Source organism: Rhinatrema bivittatum, chromosome 4 (assembly GCF_901001135.1).
Source record: "Rhinatrema bivittatum chromosome 4, aRhiBiv1.1, whole genome shotgun sequence".
NCBI classification, from domain to species: Eukaryota; Metazoa; Chordata; class Amphibia; order Gymnophiona; family Rhinatrematidae; genus Rhinatrema; species Rhinatrema bivittatum.
In genome coordinates, this window is record NC_042618.1 from 207,934,913 (window position 1) to 207,953,263 (window position 18,351).

An 18,351-nucleotide genomic window follows, 5' to 3' on the forward strand; every position below is an offset into this window, starting at 1 on the left:
GTCGAACCCTAGAAGCTCTCTACCCCCTTGGACCCCGCGACGAAGGAACTCTTGAGGGTTTCCCAAGGTCGACGCCTTGGTCTGCGCGACCACAAAGTGCACCACCATACCAGCCGAGGGTGTTTGTTTTATTTATTTATTTTATTTACTTAATTTTCTATACCGATGTTGGTGTATACCTTCACACCGGTTTACAGTGTTTCTTAATTAAAAAACATAAAATAGTTTCATAAAATATAAAATACATAAAATTTAAACCAATCATAAGGAAACTATCATATATATACTTAAAATAATATAAAAATTACATAACAAGAACTAAAATACTAAAAGTAAAAGTCTCATTAAACTATGTCTATTAACATAAAATAATCAAGAAAAAGTATCCACATAGGAAACAAAACACAGAAAATTACTGGCTGACTTCTCCTTGAAATGTTTGTACATGCATCCACATTTTTAGTGCTTTCTTAAATTCTTTTAAATCTCTCTGGAGCCTTATTCAGTGGGTAATAAGTTCCATAAACCTGGACCAGCTAATGAAACAGCCCTTTCCCTGACAGAAGTAAGTTTGGCAATAGCGATAGAAGGAATCGTAAGGAGTCCTTTACCCGCCGAACGCAGATTTCACTGAGGGGTATGTATGCGTATGACCGCATTCATCCAGTCTACTTGTTCTGCATAGATTGCTTTATGTATCAAACATAAAGTCTTAAATTTAATTCTGTATTCGACTGGTAGCCATTGTAATGCGGCAAAGACAGGGGTGATATGATCATAAGAACATAAGAAAATGCCATACTGGGTCAGACCAAGGGTCCATCAAGCCCAGCATCCTGTTTCCAACAGTGGCCAATCCAGGCCATAAGAACCTGGCAAGTACCCAAAAACTAAGTCTATTCCATGTAACCATTGCTAATGGCAGTGGCTATTCTCTAAGTGAACTTAATAGCAGGTAATGGACTTCTCCTCCAAGAACTTATCCAATCCTTTTTTAAACACAGCTATACTAACTGCACGAACCACATTCTCTGGCAACAAATTCCAGAGTTTAATTGTGCGTTGAGTAAAAAAGAACTTTCTCCGATTAGTTTTAAATGTGCCCCATGCTAACTTCATGGAGTGCCCCCTAGTCTTTCTATTATCCGAAAGAGTAAATAACCGATTCACATCTACCCGTTCTAGACCTCTCATGATTTTAAACACCTCTATCATATCCCCCCTCAGTCGTCTCTTCTCCAAGCTGAAAAGTCCTAACCTCTTTAGTCTTTCCTCATAGGGGAGTTGTTCCATTCCCCTTATCATTTTGGTAGCCCTTCTCTGTACCTTCTCCATCGCAATTATATCTTTTTTGAGATGCGGCGACCAGAATTGTACACAGTATTCAAGGTGCGGTCTCACCATGGAGCGATACAGAGGCATTATGACATTTTCCGTTTTATTCATCATTCCTTTTCTAATAATTCCCAACATTCTGTTTGCTTTTTTGACTGCCGCAGCACACTGAACCGACGATTTCAATGTGTTATCCACTATGACACCTAGATCTCTTTCTTAGGTTGTAGCACCTAATATGGAACCCAACATCGTGTAATTATAGCATGGGTTATTTTTCCCTATATGCATCACCTTGCACTTATCCACATTAAATTTCATCTGCCATTTGGATGCCCAATTTTCCAGTCTCACAAGGTCTTCCTGCAATTTATCACAATCTGCTTGTGATTTAACTACTCTGAACAATTTTGTGTCATCTGCAAATTTGATTATCTCACTCGTCGTATTTCTTTCCAGATCATTTATAAATATATTGAACAGTAAGGGTCCCAATACAGATCCCTGAGGCACTCCACTGTCCACTCCCTTCCACTGAGAAAATTGCCCATTTAATCCTACTCTCTGTTTCCTGTCTTTTAGCCAGTTTGCAATCCACGAAAGGACATCGCCACCTATCCCATGATTTTTTACTTTTCCTAGAAGCCTCTCATGAGGAACTTTGTCAAACGCCTTCTGAAAATCCAAGTATACAAAATCTACCGGTTCACCTTTATCCACATGTTTATTAACTCCTTCAAAAAAGTGAAGCAGATTTGTGAGGCAAGACTTGCCCTGGGTAAAGCCATGCTGACTTTGTTCCATTAAACCATGTCTTTCTATATGTTCTGTGATTTTGATGTTTAGAACACTTTCCACTATTTTTCCTGGCACTGAAGTCAGGCTAACCGGTCTGTAGTTTCCCGGATCGCCCCTGGAGCCCTTTTTAAATATTGGGGTTACATTTGCTATCCTCCAGTCTTCAGGTACAATGGATGATTTTAATGATAAGTTACAAATTTTTACTAATAGGTCTGAAATTTCATTTTTAGTTCCTTCAGAACTCTGGGGTGTATACCATCCGGTCCAGGTGATTTACTACTCTTCAGTTTGTCAATCAGGCCTACCACATCTTCTAGGTTCACCGTGATTTGATTCAGTCCATCTGAATCATTACCCATGAAAACCTTCTCCATTACGGGTACCTCCCCAACATCCTCTTCAGTAAACACCGAAGCAAAGAAATCATTTAATCTTTCTGCGATGGCCTTATCTTCTCTAAGTGCCCCTTTAACCCCTCAATCATCTAACGGTCCAACTGACTCCCTCACAGGCTTTCTGCTTCGGATATATTTAAAAAAGTTTTTACTGTGAGTTTTTGCCTCTACAGCCAACTTCTTTTCAAATTCTCTCTTAGCCTGTCTTATCAATGTCTTACATTTAACTTGCCAATGTTTATGCTTTATCCTATTTTCTTCTGTTGGATCCTTCTTCCAATTTTTGAATGAAGATCTTTTGGCTAAAATAGCTTCTTTCACCTCCCCTTTTAACCATGCCGGTAATCGTTTTGCCGCCTTTCCACCTTTCTTAATGTGTGGAATACATCTGGACTGTGCTTCTAGAATGGTATTTTTTAACAATGACCACGCCTCTTGGACATTTTTTACTTTTGTAGCTGCTCCTTTCAGTTTTTTTCTAACAATTTTTCTCATTTTATCAAAGTTTCCCTTTTGAAAGTTTAGCACGAGAGCCTTGGATTTGCACACTGTTCCTTTTCCAGTCATTAAATCAAATTTGATCATATTATGATCACTATTGCCAAGCGGCCCCACCACCGTTACCTCTCTCACCAAGTCCTGTGCTCCACTGAGAATTAGATCTAAAATTGCTCCCTCTCTCGTCGGTTCCTGAACCAATTGCTCCATAAAGCTATCATTTATTCCATCCAGGAACGTTATCTCTCTAGCGTGACCCGATGATACATTTACCCAGTCTATATTGGGGTAATTGAAGTCTCCCATTATTACTGCACTACCAATTTGGTTAGCTTCCCTAATTTCTCTTAGCATTTCACTGTCCATCTCACCATCTTGACCAGGTGGACGGTAGTATACCCCTATCACTGTAGTCTTCCCTGATACACAAGGGAATTCTACCCATAAAGATTCAATTTTGTATTTAGTCTCATGCAGGATGTTTATCCTGTTGGACTCTATGCCATCCCGGACATAAAGCGCCACACCTCCTCCTGACTGCTCCTTTCTGTCATTGCGATATAATTTGTACCCCGGTATAGCACTGTCCCATTGGTTATCCTCTTTCCACCATGTCTCTGAGATGCCAATTAAGTCTATGTCATCATTTACTGCTATACATTCTAATTCTCCCATCTTACTTCTTAGACTTCTGGCATTAGCATACAAACATTTCAAAGTTTGTTTTTCGTTTGTATTTTTATTCTGCTTTTTAATTGATAGGGATAAGTTAGAATTTTTTAGCTCAGGTGAGTTTTTAGTTACAGGCACTTGGACTACTTTTCTAATTATTGGAACCTCACTGTCGGGATGCCCTAATTCTAATGCATCATTAGTATCCTTTAAAGATACCTCTCTCCGAACCATGCGCTGCTGAGCGACTGTCGGCTTTCCCCTTTGTTCTAGTTTAAAAGCTGCTCTATCTCCTTTTTAAAGGTTAGCGCCAGCAGTCTGGTTCCACCCAGGTTAAGGTGGAGCCCATCCCTTCGGAAGAGACTCCCCCTTCCCCAAAAGGTTCCCCAGTTCCTAACAAAACTGAATCCCTCTTCCTTGCACCATCGTCTCATCCACGCATTGAGACTCCGGAGCTCTGCCTGCCTCTGGTGACCTGCGCGTGGAACAGGGAGCATTTCAGAGAATGCTACCCTGGAGGTTCTGGATTTAATCTTTCTACCTAAGAGCCTAAATTTGGCTTCCAGAACCTCCCTCCCACATTTTCCTATGTCGTTGGTGCCCACGTGTACCACGACAGCCGGCTCCTCCCTAGCACTGTCTAAAATCCTATCTAGGTGACGCGTGAGGTCCGCCACCTTCGCACCAGGTAGGCATGTTACCAAGCGATCCTCACGCCCACCCGCCACCCAGCTATCTACATTCCTAATAATCGAATCACCAACTAATACGGCCGACCTAACCCTTCCCTCCTGGGCAGTAGGCCTTGGGGAGATATCCTCAGTGCGAAAGGACAATGCATCACCTAGAGAGCAGGTCCTTGCTACAGGATCCTTTCCTGCTACACCTGGTTGGTGCTCTCCCATTATGAGACATTCTTCCTCCAAGGCAGCACCAGGGCTGCCAGTCTGAAGTTGGGACTGGACTACTATGTCCCTGAAGGTCTCATCTATATACCTCTCTGTCTCCCTCAGCTCCTTCAGGTCTGCCACTCTAGCCTCCAGAGATCGGACTCGTTCTCTGAGAGCCAGGAGCTCTTTGCATCGCATGCATGCGATGCAAAGTAATTGTCTAATAATATTTAGATAAATTTTAGCAATTTTAAAAGCTTTCTCAAGGGAGTCTCTTTTGTTAGTACCAGAAATGAGCCTGGCCGCGGAATTCTGCAAAACCTGCAATGGTCTAAGTGATGACTTTGGAAGACCAAGCAATAAAGAATTGCAATAGTCTATATTGGTGAATAGCAACGCTTGGAGAACAGTTTTAAACTCATCATGGTTCAATAAGGGTTTTAAGCGCCTAAGAATTAATAATTTATGATAACCTTCCTGTATCTTTGTTGAAATGTGTTGTGTTTTTTTTTTTTAGTGTAAATTCGGGGTGAAGCCACACGCCTAAGTCTCTAATTTTATTCCCTAAAGAAATGGACACATTTTCCATGTTAAAAACTTTGCATTGATCAGATGACATTAGTTTACGTTCTAACAACATAATTACTGTTTTTTCACAATTGAGGCTAAATTTCATTTGTTTTAGTAATTGTCTAATAATATTTAGATAAATTAGCAATTTTAAAGGCTTTCTCAAGGGAGTCATTTATTGGTATAACGATCTGAATATCGTCTGCATAGATGTAATAGTTGAACTGCAAACCCAACAGTAATTGACACAGAGGCAACATGTACACATTGAATAAGGTAGCCGATAGGGCAGAGCCCTGGGCTACTCCTGTTTTGATTGGGTAAGTTTTTGAGTATGAATTGTTAATAAAAACCTGATATGATCTGTTAGTTAAATATGAGGAGAACCATTCTAATGTTTTGTCCTTAATCCTGATTTGACAGTCTATTTAGTAGGATGTTATGATTTACTGTATCATACACTGCTGATAAATCCAGAAGGATTAATAAGTAGCGTTGTCCTTGATCAAAACCTTTTTAGTATTGTGTCAGATAAAGATAAAAGAAGAGTTTCGGTATTAAAACTTTTCCGAAAACCGAATTGAGTTGGCTATAGAATATCGTTTGCTTCTATATGGTCATTAAATTGTTTTACTACCACTTTTTCTATTACTTTAGCTATAAATGAAAGATTAGAAATTGGTCGATAGTTGTTCAAAACCTCTGGATCTAAGTTATTCTTTTTAAGTATAGGCTTTATAATAGCCTGTTTAAGTTGATCAGGTAAGGTACCTTCATGCAAGGATTTATTAGTTATATCTGCTATATATGGAGCTATTAATGCAGATATTTGTTTCAAAGGATGCCAATGATAGACGGCAGGAATCCATCCTCAAGCAGTCTTACGATGTATCAGCTATGACCCTACAGATCGCTGCTTGCTGCGCCGTGGTATCACGCGTCTGCCTGACGATGGCCAGGGACGCAACTACACCAATCGAGGCATTAGACCCGGCAATATCATTCCTCACGGATGCGACCTCAGACCTGGTGCGCACCTCAGCCAGGAGCCTCTCGTCCATAGTGGCAGCCAGAAGACAGTTCTGGCTCTGAAGCTGGTCAGCCGACTCGTCCTCTAAGACGAGGCTCATGAGAATGCCCTTTAGAGGATCATTTCTCTTCGGAAGAGACCTGGACAAACTAGCCGACAAATGGGGTAAGTCCCTAGTACCCCGTCTACTGGAGGGCAGGAGCAAGAGGACTTGCTCCTGCCCCCCCCCCCCCCGGGCACCCAAGGGCAGAGGATCCCAGCGTTATAGCCCATACAAAACACTTACCAAGTCCCCCGCCCCGCTGGCAAGGGGCACTCCTTTCGGAACAGACACAACAAAGGAGGAGCCGGCTCAGGACCAGGCCCCAGCCGCAACACGCAATGAGAATCAGCAGACCCATCTACAGGAAGAGATCACAAGGGGCAGGCAATTGGGTCCTATCCATCATCCGAGAGGGATACTACCTGGATTTCAACAGCATCCCTCCGGACAAGTTTGTGATTTCTCCGTGCCACGACCCCTCCAAGAGGAAGGCAGTGGAAACCACACTATCAAAACTACTCGCCCTAAAGGCAATAACAGCGGTGCCTCTGCACCAACAAAATTCGGGGCACTATTCCATCTACTTCATCGTACCCAAGAAAGAGGGAACATTCCGGCCCATACTGGACCTCAAGACCGTCAATCGCTACCTGAAGGTACCCCGCTCCCGCATGAAAACGCTGCGTGCGGTCATAAGGGCGGTACAACCGGGAGAATTCCTGACCTCCCTGGATCTGTCAGAAGCCTATCTCCACATACTGATCCAGTGCATCCACCAGCGTTTCCTACGCGTCGTGATATTGGGCCATCGCTACTAGTTCCAGGCCCTACCGTTCGGGCTGGCTACGGCTCCCCGGACGTTCACCAGGATCATGGTGGTAGTTGCGGCAGCACTGAGGAAAGAGGGAATCCTCATGCATCCATACTTGGACGATTGGCTGATCAGAGCGAAATCGCCAGAGGAAAGCCAGCAAGCAACCACCAGAATCAAGGAACTACTGCAGAACCTTGGGTGGGTCGTCAACACACCCAAGAGCCACCTGCAGCCCTCCTAATGCCTGGAATACCTGGGAGTCCGGTTCGACATCAAAGGGAAAAAAGTCACCCTTCCCCCTATAAGGAGATCGATGGAACAACTACGAGCATTGTTGAATTCCACTCTCCCCACGGCATGGGACTATCTCCAAGTCCTCGGACTCATGGCATCAACCATAGAAGTCGTCCTGTGGGCAAGGGCCCACATGCGGCCCCTACAACATTCCCTACTGTCTTGATGGAACCCGATGTCTCAAAACTACTCCGCCTCCCTCCGGCTACCGGCGAAGGTTCGGAACCAACTACAATGGTGGCTACAAGAAAAACACCTGAGCGAGGGAACAAGCCTATCCCCACCGGAATGGAACTTGCTCACCACGGATGCAAGCCTGCGGGGATGGGGAGCCCACTGCCAGGAGCTAACGGCTCAAGGGCAATGGGATGAAGAAGATTCGGCATGGAACATAAACCGACTGGAAGCCTGAGCAGTCAGACTAGCCTGCCTACGGTTCAGCCAAAGACTCCGGGGCAAATCAGTCAGTCATGTCTGACAACGCCACAACAGTGGCCTACATCACTGCCAGGGGGGAACCAGGAGCCAGCAGGTGTCCCTGGAAATAGAACCCCTAATGACGTGGGCAGAATCAAACATACAAAGGATATCAGCCGCCCACATTGCGAGAAAAGACAACGTCACTGCAGGCTACCTCAGCAGAGAGAGTCTGGATCCAGGGGAATGGACACTGTCGACAACAGCCTTCCAGCGGATAGTAAACCACTGGGAACACCAGCTATGGATCTTCTGGCAACCGGGTCCAACACCCGGGTTCCCAAGTTCTTCAGCCGAAGACGGGAACCGCTGTCCCGGGGATCGACGCCCTCGTCCAGACCTGGCCTCAGGAGGGCCTACTGTAAGCCTTCCCTCCATGGCCACTACTGGGCGGAATCATCCGCAAGGTAGACCACCACAGAGGGCTGCTACTTCTAGTGGCCTCGGACTGGCCAAGAAGGCCGTGGTTCGCGGACATGCGAGGACTTCTGACGGGAAACCCTCTATGCCTACTTTCACACAGGGATCTACTCCAGCAAGGACCAATCCTCCACGAAGACCCAACGAGATTCTTGCTTATGGTCTGGCCATTGAGAGGTCTCTCCTGAAAAAGAGTGGATACTCAGGACCAGTGATAGACACACTGCTCCGAGCGCGCAAGTTCTCCACCTCCTTAACATATATACGAGTATGAGAATATTCGAGGCCTGGTGCAAGGACCGCAACATCCTTCCACGGACAGTCAAAATCCCCATGATCCTGGAATTTCTGCAGGACGGTGTGAGCAAAGGGTTGTCTCTCAACTCCATCAAGGTACACCTAGCCGCTCTGGCCAGCTTCAGAAGCAGCAGCCTAGCGGCCCACCCAGACATCTCCCGCTTCTTAAAAGGGGTCAAGCACATTTGCCCACCTCTAAAGTGGCCGATACCCCTATGGAATCTCAATCCAGTGTTAGACTTCCTAGCAGGAGCCCCGTTCAGACTAACTTGCGGTCTGTCCCTACGGCTCCCGACCTTGAAGATGGTATTCCTCGTGGCAATCTGCTCAGCCCGTCGAATCTCCGAACTTCAAGCACTATCATGCCGGGAGCCGTTCCTCAGATTCATGCCGGGATCCATACAGCTGAGCACTGTACCCTCCTTCCTACCAAAGGTGGTTTCTCACTTCCATCTAAACCAAATCATCTCGCTGCCATCTCCAGACGAGCATAAGGACTGCCTCATAATACGGAAACCTCGGGTGACAATCCCCGAGAGCAAGACAAGCACGGGTAAGCCGCATTTTACCTCTAGTTTGGACACCCATAGTTACCGGGTGTCTGTGTTTCTCAGTTGAGTGCACTGGTGGTCTCCAGCTAAAATTCACGTCAACCAGTTCAAGTTAATTAAGATAACCAAGTTATTCAAACACACATATATCCACAATTGCTTTTCGAGGAGAATACTGAAGAGCAAAGCTTCCTGCAGGGGTATATGTAGTACTGACATCAGATTGAAATCTGACTCCATCTCCAACTGCTATCAGGAGCACACTATACCCATTGGTCTTGATTCCATCTGTCTACACTAAGGAAAACGAAATTATCAGGTAAGTAATTTCTCCAATTTCTTTGTCTCTTTCCACACATTGCTCCTTGTCCTCTTTCAATTTCACTATACTACTTTGGGCCTCTCTTCTTTCTCTATTTCTGATATATCTGAAAAATGTTTTGCACCTTGCTCTGCCTTTTTGCAATCCTTTCTTCTGCTTTCCTGATTTCTTTCTTTGTCTCTCTGTTTCACCAGGTATTCTTTCTTTGTTCCTCTTTTTGAGATCCTTTATATTTCTTGAATGCTGTTCTTTTTGCCGTTAGCTGAAAAAAATATCTCATTTGAGAACAAGATCAGTTTCTGTTTACTTTTCTAACATACAGGACGATACAGTACAGTGCGCACTGTTAGCCGGCATTTGGATGCGTGTTTTTGACGCGCTAGCTTTATCCCTTATTCAGTAAAGGTAGGCGCTAATTTCTCCGGGCACCGGGAAAGTGCACAGAAAAGCAGTAAAAACTGCTTTTCTGTGCACCTTCCAACTTAATATCATGGCGATATTAAGTCGGAGGTCCCGACAGTTTAAAAAAGTAAAAAAAAAAAATAATTGAAATAGGCCCGCGGCTCACAGGTTGAAAACCGGACGTTCAATTTTGCCGGCGTCCGGTTTCCGAACCTATGGCTGTCAGCGGGTTTGAGAACCGATGCCGCCAAAATTGAGCGTCTGCTGTCAAACTCGCTGACAGCCGTCGCTCCTGCCAAAACAGAGGCGCTAGGGATGCGCTAGTGTCCCTAGTGCCTCTTTTTACCGCCGGGCCTAATTTAAATAAATTTATTTACTGAATTGCGCGCACAGGAGAGTGGCCTGAGAGAGCGGGCGCTTGCCCGCTCTCCCGCGATTTTTACTGTATTGGCCCGATATAGATTTGTTGCCTTTGTAATAGCTCCTTTTAATTTGGCCAGCTGTTGTTCCTCCTCACCCATTTTCTCTGTCTTCTAGTTCTTCCTTCAGGAATATCCTCATTTTGACAAAGTCCGTATTTTTTCAGTTTCAAAACTCAGGTCTTTGTGTAACTTATTTGAATCCAATTTGCGATATGAAACCATATTGTCTGATGATCCCTGATGCTCAGGTGGGTACCTACTTGGACATTAGAGACATCCCCATTTGTCAGCAGTAGATCAAATATTTACACCTTCCCTTGTGGGTTCTATTACCATTTATTTGAGCAGTCTTCCTTGAAGGGCATCCACTATCTCTAATTTTTGTAGATTCCGCAGAAGATATACTTCAGTCTACGTCTGGCAGGTTAAAATCTTCAGTGAGCAATATTTCTCCCTTCTTTCCCACTCTTTAGATGTCTTCGGCCAGATCTCTATCCAGCTATTCTATCTGAATTGGAGGCTTGTAGACCACACCGATGTTAATGGAAGCACCATCTTTTTTTTTTTTTTTTTTTTTTTTTGAGGACAGCCCATAATGCTTTTTCCATACCCCATGTCCCTTACATTTCAGTTGCTTGGATATTGTTTTTAATATAGCTGCTCCTCCTCCTTTTCTGTCCTTTCTTAATAAGTTATAGCCAGTCATGAGACTTAGTGAGCCATGTCTCTGTAACAATATCCAAATTAACCTCTACCATTAGGGCCTACAGGTCTGAGATTGTATTGCCCTGACTATGAGCATTTGGGATCATAGCTTTCCAATTTTTTTCCCTTGGTTTGCTGCTCATCCTAGTCACCTCTTCTCCTTTTTTTGAGCTAATTTTGTTGTTTTCTTCTCCCACTTCCTGTATCGCTTAGTGGTGACATGCCAGTTTTATTGGCCATCTCTTGCCACTCCCACCCTCTAGTTTAAATGCCTGATAAAGTATGATCCACATTTCTTGCTCAGCATCTCCTTTCCTGCCAAGGACAAATATTGACCATCCTTACCATATAATCTACTGTTTGTTCCATACATGGCTCAGCCTCCAATTTATCCAAAACCACTTTCTTAACTTCAATTTCTGACCTACAAAATGTTGTAATCTATATGGCAGAGCCTTTCCTTCCCCTTACTTACCTTTATCTTTAGTTCTCTGAACAGTAGGATACCAGTCCTCAAAATTTTTCTCACCAATCTTTGGAGTTGGTTTCTCCACATCTTTGGATTGAGGGGACTTGCATGGGATGTAGGGGCGTGACCTAGGGCTGGACATGCTCAGTTGGTTTTCTAAAAGCTTTGTGTTGGGCTCCTTCTGATGTCACCCATGTATGAGGACTGATATCCTGCTGTCCATCAGAGAACCAATGTTACAGGTAAGTAACACTTTCTTTAACTTGCTTTATTCTTGTCAAATCACTGAATCTGTAGGCAATAAGCATCCTTTCACTTAGCTAGTATAGCTTCTGTTTCCATTAAGAGAATATTCTGAACCAGCTCACTGGTTTGCTCCTAGTTGTGCTTATGTAGCTTAAGATCTAGGACATAGAGCCATGGACACAAGTCAGCCACAAGTCGAGTAGCATCTTGTAATAAATTCTACCATCCTCAAATATGTCTCCAAAACTTATGAATTTCTGTGCAAGAAAAAAAAAAAATGTGAAAAAGATTCTTCTTCCTTCCACCACCCTATCCCCACCATTTATCATCTCTGTACTGGTAAATGACTTTACATCTGACAGAGCTGAGGCATATCCTATAGTTCATTTTGTGCTGCTGTTCACAATTGTTGACCAATATTGAACAGTTTTATGTAAATTTATAGATGCAGTCCCATTCCCCCCCCCCTTTTTTTTTTTTTTTTTTTAAATTATAGTATTGAAGTCTCGTTTCTTTACAAGCCAGTATCTGGGCTTTCCCTTTTCCCATTCTCCTTGCTCTATATATTCTTCCCACTGTTCTTCAGATTTGGAGTCTTATACACTGCCTTTTCAACTGATAAGTTCACAGGAGGTTTGAACCTTGGGGAGAGAGCAACATTTCTCAACTGTAGATAATCGAAGTGTAGGAAGCACTGCAACCAAAACCACTCCTGGAAACTGAGCTGCTGACAGACTATCCACAGAGAAAGCTGGGAAAACTATGCAGTTAAAATGAAACAAATAGTTTTCTTAATTTGGCCACTGCTTAGTTTCAGGACGGCTAGGACTATAAATCTTATTTTTCACTCAATCCCCAAAATGTGGTTAACTCCATTCCAAATTCCTCTTCCTGCCTATGTTTCCTTCCAAATTTTATGGGGGGTAAGGGAGTGCCCCCTTTCCCATCTCTGTCTTTTTTTTTATTTCCAACCAGTGTTGACATAGTGAAGGTCTACTCTATTCTGGAAAAAACCTGAAATTTGTAAAGAAATCTGAAATTCCTACTTCACCCTCTTCCTTTGTTCTCTGTATGGTCTTTAGCTTCAGAGTAGAGAAGCAACTTTGACAAATTTTGCTCTTGGGAGCTAATTCATTGGGATATCATAGATGCTTCACAGCCAGTTGACAAATGTGCTAACTCATTTTCTTGATAGACTTAGTCATCAAGTAGTGGGGCATAATTTAGTTTCTGTAAATCCTTCAGTCTAGGCAATACATTTCTTTCTAAATAAGTAAATATATCAGTTCTCCATTTGAATGGACAGTGGTCTTGGATCCAGACTTTCGGCTTCTCCCATTTGTAGGGGCATTATTTCAGACTTGGGCACATTTCTCTTGTAGCCAGTAGGGATTCAAAGTTTTTCCAAGAAGTGTGTCCACATGGGATTGTTAATTCTAGATTAACAGATTAATTCTAGATTAACAGATTCCTGTTCTATGTAAGACATTCATGTTATGTCATCCCAAAGTTAAATGTAAACCGAAGTGATTGATAACATTGTTACCAGAACCTCGGTATATAAAAAATGTTAAATAAAATAAATACTTTATGTATCAACCCAGAATTTAATACATTTTTATCATATAAGGCTACTTTTTGCTCTGTTCTCCCACCCTTAATCCTCCTTATCCCTTAGGATTTCCTAATGTGGGTTACTAGATGCTTAATGATTTAGAGCAAGAGATAGAGTGGACAAAGGATAGGCTGTCTAGTATCCCTCCCCAGATAGAAGCAGGAGGAGCAGCTCCCGTTCACAAGAAACTGGGCCCTAAGATTCTTGTTCAGTATTTTTTATGTTATATAAATAAATGGTAGTCCATATATTTGTGTGTCTTAAGTAAGTTATATGTTCTTTACTACTATGTATGATGGACATGATTTGAGTGTTGGGAGTGTAACTTGTGATGGGGAGTGTGGGGCATACAGGAGGAGTTGAATTGGTTTGTGTCTGGAATAACTTCTGTGTTAGAGAAATGTCTAGCCCTTAATGATACTATGCACTATGAGTTGCCATTGTGGATATATCATGTACGTTAAAGTTGATGTATTACAGTGCTATATGTATCTTGTGATTATACCTATAGTGCTGTAAATGGTGTTACTGGCATTCCTAGTAGCTCCTCCATATTTTATTTTAGAAGGGTTAATGACCAATATCTTTAGTATTTGCTTTTACAGTTTTTGCTATTTAGATTTTTTACTTTAAAGCAAAAAGTAATTTGAGTTAACTTTTCTGTGTGGTCTCTATACTGGTTATAGTCTATATGGGTGTGTAGTGCTTGTTTTGGTTACATTGTGAATAACATGTCAGGTAGTGCAAGTGGAGACATTCCTGGTTCTTTTCCCATTCTCTTCTAACCATTTGGTATTGAGGCAAGTGCAAGGAACAGTTATAAGCTCTTGATGTTTCTACAATGTGTTTTTGATGTTGGTTCAAAATATCTTTATCTACCCTTCTGTGTGGTCTTCCTCTGGCTTTCTCTTCTCTTTATTTTTGTATGTAAGCTTTTTGAGGCATCTTATTCCAGTGTGAATTAACTTGTGTGTGTGTGTGTGTGTGCGTGCAAACCAGTTAGAGAGAAAAAATGCCTTGTGCTGCTTGTCACATGGATATTGGCTTGCTTGGACTTGCAAATGAGGAGCATTATTATTGCTTGTTTGTTTGCTTAAATATTTCTTGTTGGCATATGTGTGCACATCATTACGTATCAGAATATTATATTCCTTGTGAACAGTAAGAATCTGTGTGATTTTTCTTTGATGTTTGGTGTCTGTTTCTACTCTGAGTTCTTATTTTCTGAAAAAATTTCAAAAAAGTTACAGAAGTTCAAATAAACTGTGTTTGATAACTGATAGTGATTGTATTGAGAAACTGGCTGATCTTGGATTTCAATGACTGCAAACCCATATGCATGGTCTGTGTAATTCGGGGTGGGCTCCTGAGTTTATATTTCAAACTAGTATTGGAACAATGGGATCCAATAATTGATTGGAATAAGAAGTGCTGTCCCTGATATGATTATAAACTTTTTTTTTTTTTTTTTTTTAAATATCCAGGTTATGTTTTGGATCATAAATTTCCATCGTATTTTGTAATCCAAAACGTGAGAACTTCCTCTTCTCCTCTGCCCCTAGCAACATCATCATTGCAATCCAAAAATCTTTTATTTGATTTTTCCTTTTGGTATGGGTAACATAGCCCATATGCATGGATAAATATGTATGATTACTTAGCATGATTTCTTATATTTTTGCAGTGGGAGCCCAGACGAGCGATTTACTCCGAATTGGAATCGTGACTTTACCCCTGCCCCCAAAAGTCACATAAATGAGCGACCAGCTGGCAGTTTCTCTGGAAGAGATCCACTTCCTTTCAACTTCCAGGGCCAGTCCAGGCTTCCAAGTCCTCACTTTACAACCCGGGAGAAAACAATGTTCAGTTTTGGAGCACAGGATGACTCCAGGGCTGGCTTCAGAGCAGAGATTCCAGAGCAGGGTTTCCATGCCCGTGACTTCCCTTCCTCTGATTTTCAGGGTAGAGATGCTGCACTACTGGATTTCAGAGCTAGGGAGACACCTCGGTCAGAATTTATAGGCCAGGAAAAGCGTCCTATGGATTTTTTGAATAGAGAGGAACCACATATGGACTACCGAAAAAGAGATGCAGTTCCCTTTGACTACAGGAGTAGGGTGATGCATACTGCAGAATTCAGAGACCGGGAGGTATCCAGTCTGCTCTATGGAGAGAGGGAATCTCTCTCAGACTTTCGGAGCAGAGCAATTCCTCCATCTGATTTCAGGGATAGAGTCTTGCTTGATCTGGATTTTAGGGGAAGGGATCAACAGCAATCAGATGTCAGGGGAAAGGATATGGGCCTGATAGATTATCGGGGCCAGGATCATTCCCAGTCAAACTTCACAGCTTTCCTGGACCTACTGGGCAAGGATGAAGCTCAGAAAAGCTTTGAGGGTCGGGGCACATCTGATCTTGACTTGAGGGACAGGGATTCTACAACTTTGGACTTAAGAAGCAAACCCAAATCTGATCAGGATTTTCGAGAGTGGGATATTTCTGCTGCTGTGGACTTTGCCAAAAGTCTTGTGCCGCCTCCAAATACATCTCTCTTGGAATTCCTGCGCACACTTTCTACTATACGCTTACCAGACCAAGAACTCCCTGGGCTCAGCACAGAGGAGAGGGAAAGACATGCACACGACCCTGTTTCAGAGAGTCCTCCCTTCACGCATCATGAACCCAGAGGCAGCAATGGGAAGTCCCAGGGACTGCTAACTCCAGAGGAGCCCTCGCATGACTTCAGGAATAGCCAAGGCCACCTCATGAACCAACAGGACCCAAACCAAGTTTCCACTGACGCCAGCATGCAGCCTGCTCCTGCCGGAGAGCCAAACCGACTGCAACCTGCCACAGGGCACAAACGAGGGGCAGAGCTGGACTTCCTGGGCAGACAGGACACAGACTACAGAAATATGGAATATCGTGATGTGGATCTGCGCTTCGATTATGGTCATGGTAAATCACTTTCTTCAGGAAGAGCCACAAAAGATTCCCTCCAGGTATGTGGATCCAGATATTCTGTGGCATTATCTTATATTAATCAGAATGGAGTCATCAGTTAATAAAATGGTACCATTTTCCTGTATATAAAGAAATAGGGGTCAAAAACAAGTTGTAAGTAATAATAGATTTTTCTCTGTTGACAAACAGGATGACTAGTCACAAATGGCTGATGTTATCCAATGGTGTTGATGCAGAGAAGCCCTCTTAGAGCTCAAAAGTTGCTGCATAAACTCCCTCAGTCTTGGGTTTTTTTTTTTTTTTCTGATTTGCTGATCGTTCATGAGAAATAGTTCATTTATTTTTTTATTGTATTTGTTGTATCTGATTCGGGCATTGTTTCTAGTACATTTTGAATTCCCTCAGTCATCCATTTATTTTTTCTCAATTAGGTTTTAGTGTTTTCTTTTTCAATCTACTGCTGCTTCAGCCTATTTTCAGTGCCATAGAGCTTTGGCAGTTCCATGCTGATATTTTGTTTGCCATTTCCTTTGATTTCACATTATTAGATTTTCTTTGTGGATCGATGCAAGCTAGGGTTTCAAGAGATAACCCACATGCATTTATGAAATAATCATCACAGTCTATTACAAGGATTGCATACATTGTCTGAAGTGAGACATGATGTCTCTGGCTACAGAATCTGTACTGATGTCGCACAGGGCAATTAAAGTTCAGAAATACCAACAGTATCTGAATGTAATCCATTTTGAAGTGCCGAAAAGTGAAATTTAAAAAAAAAAAGAGACTGAAGCTTATTGACATCCTCAGTTTTCAATGACAGACCATCAGTCAGCACTGAAGGAGCTGGGAACTGCAGAATCTATTGATGGTGCATCAGCACTGAGGGGAAGATTACATTCCTCAGAGCAGAGGGCCAAGAAGAAGTTCAGGAGCAGGGAACTTTTCAGCTTCTCAAAGGAGAAGGATGTCTCCAAATCAAGAATGGCATCTAAGCGAGGGCATTGTTTCCATTTAGCACTTGAGGCTGAGAATGTGGTAGTAGACATTGACTAGTTATGCCTCAAAAATGAGAATGGCAAGAGGTGAGCTTAAAATTCACATCTGCCATGAAGCCATAACTGTCTCCAGAGGTCCATGCTATAGCCATTGGCTGTTGTCCTCTGGCCATTCAGGAGGGCATTTTGTCTCTTATTTCCCATGTTTCAGCATTAGAGACTTTAGAGAAGGAGATAGATCGAAGGATCCTTGAAGTCCTCGCTCAGCATCTCAGTCAGGCTGCATTGTTAGCACCGATTTTTTTCGGCTCCAAATGTGATGTTGATAGATACATATACATAGATACATAGAAATGACGGCAGAAAAAACCAAACGGCCCATCTAGTCTGCCCAGCAAGCTCCCACACTTATTTTCCCATACTTATCTGTTTCACTGACCACCAAGTTCAGGGCCCTTGTTGGTAATTGTTTGATTCGAATATCCTGCCATCCCCTGATGTTGATACAGAGAGTAATGTTGGAGTTGCATCAAAGGTGAATCATAAGGCTTAATAGTTAAGGGTAGTAACCGCTGCATCAAGCAAGTTACCCCAATGCTTGTTTACCCAGACTGCACAGATCAATGCCTTATTGGATGTTGTCTGAATGTAAATCCTCTTTTCCACATTTTCCCCTGCCATTGAAGCAGAGAGCAACGCTGTATATGCAATCAAAGTGAAATATCAGGCTTCATTGGTTTAGGGTAATAACTGCTGCAGTAAGCAAGCTACCCCATGCTTATTTGTTTACCCAGACTGTGTAGTTCAGTCCTTGCTGGTTGTTGTCTGAATGCAAATCCTCTTTTCCACATTTCTCCTTGCTGTTGAAGCAGAGAGCAATGTTGGAGTTGCATTAACCATGTGAAGGTGTATTGAGTAAGGGTAGTAATCACCAGGTAGTAGCCACCATTCCAGCAAACCACCCCTATGGCTTTTCTCTTCATTCTCCTCCTCTAGCCTTTATGGATCCACAGTGTTTATCCCATGCCCCTTTGAAATCCTTCACAGTTTTAGTCTTCACCACTTCCTCCGGAAGGGCTTCCTAGGCATCCACCACCCTCTTCATGAAGAAATACTTCCTG

At 42.8% G+C, this 18,351-nt stretch overlaps 1 protein-coding gene across 5 annotated transcripts in view; it reads left to right on the forward strand.

Moving 5' to 3' along the window:
• The window catches only part of RBM6 (RNA binding motif protein 6), a 483,691-nt gene that overhangs the window by 56,753 nt on the left and 408,587 nt on the right, over positions 1 to 18,351 (forward strand). For all 5 annotated transcript variants that reach the window (XM_029599637.1, XM_029599633.1, XM_029599634.1 and 2 more), the window contains exon 3: positions 14,953 to 16,270. In XM_029599637.1, the coding sequence (XP_029455497.1) occupies positions 14,953 to 16,270 (1,318 nt within the window). The remainder of the gene's footprint in view (positions 1 to 14,952; positions 16,271 to 18,351) is intronic.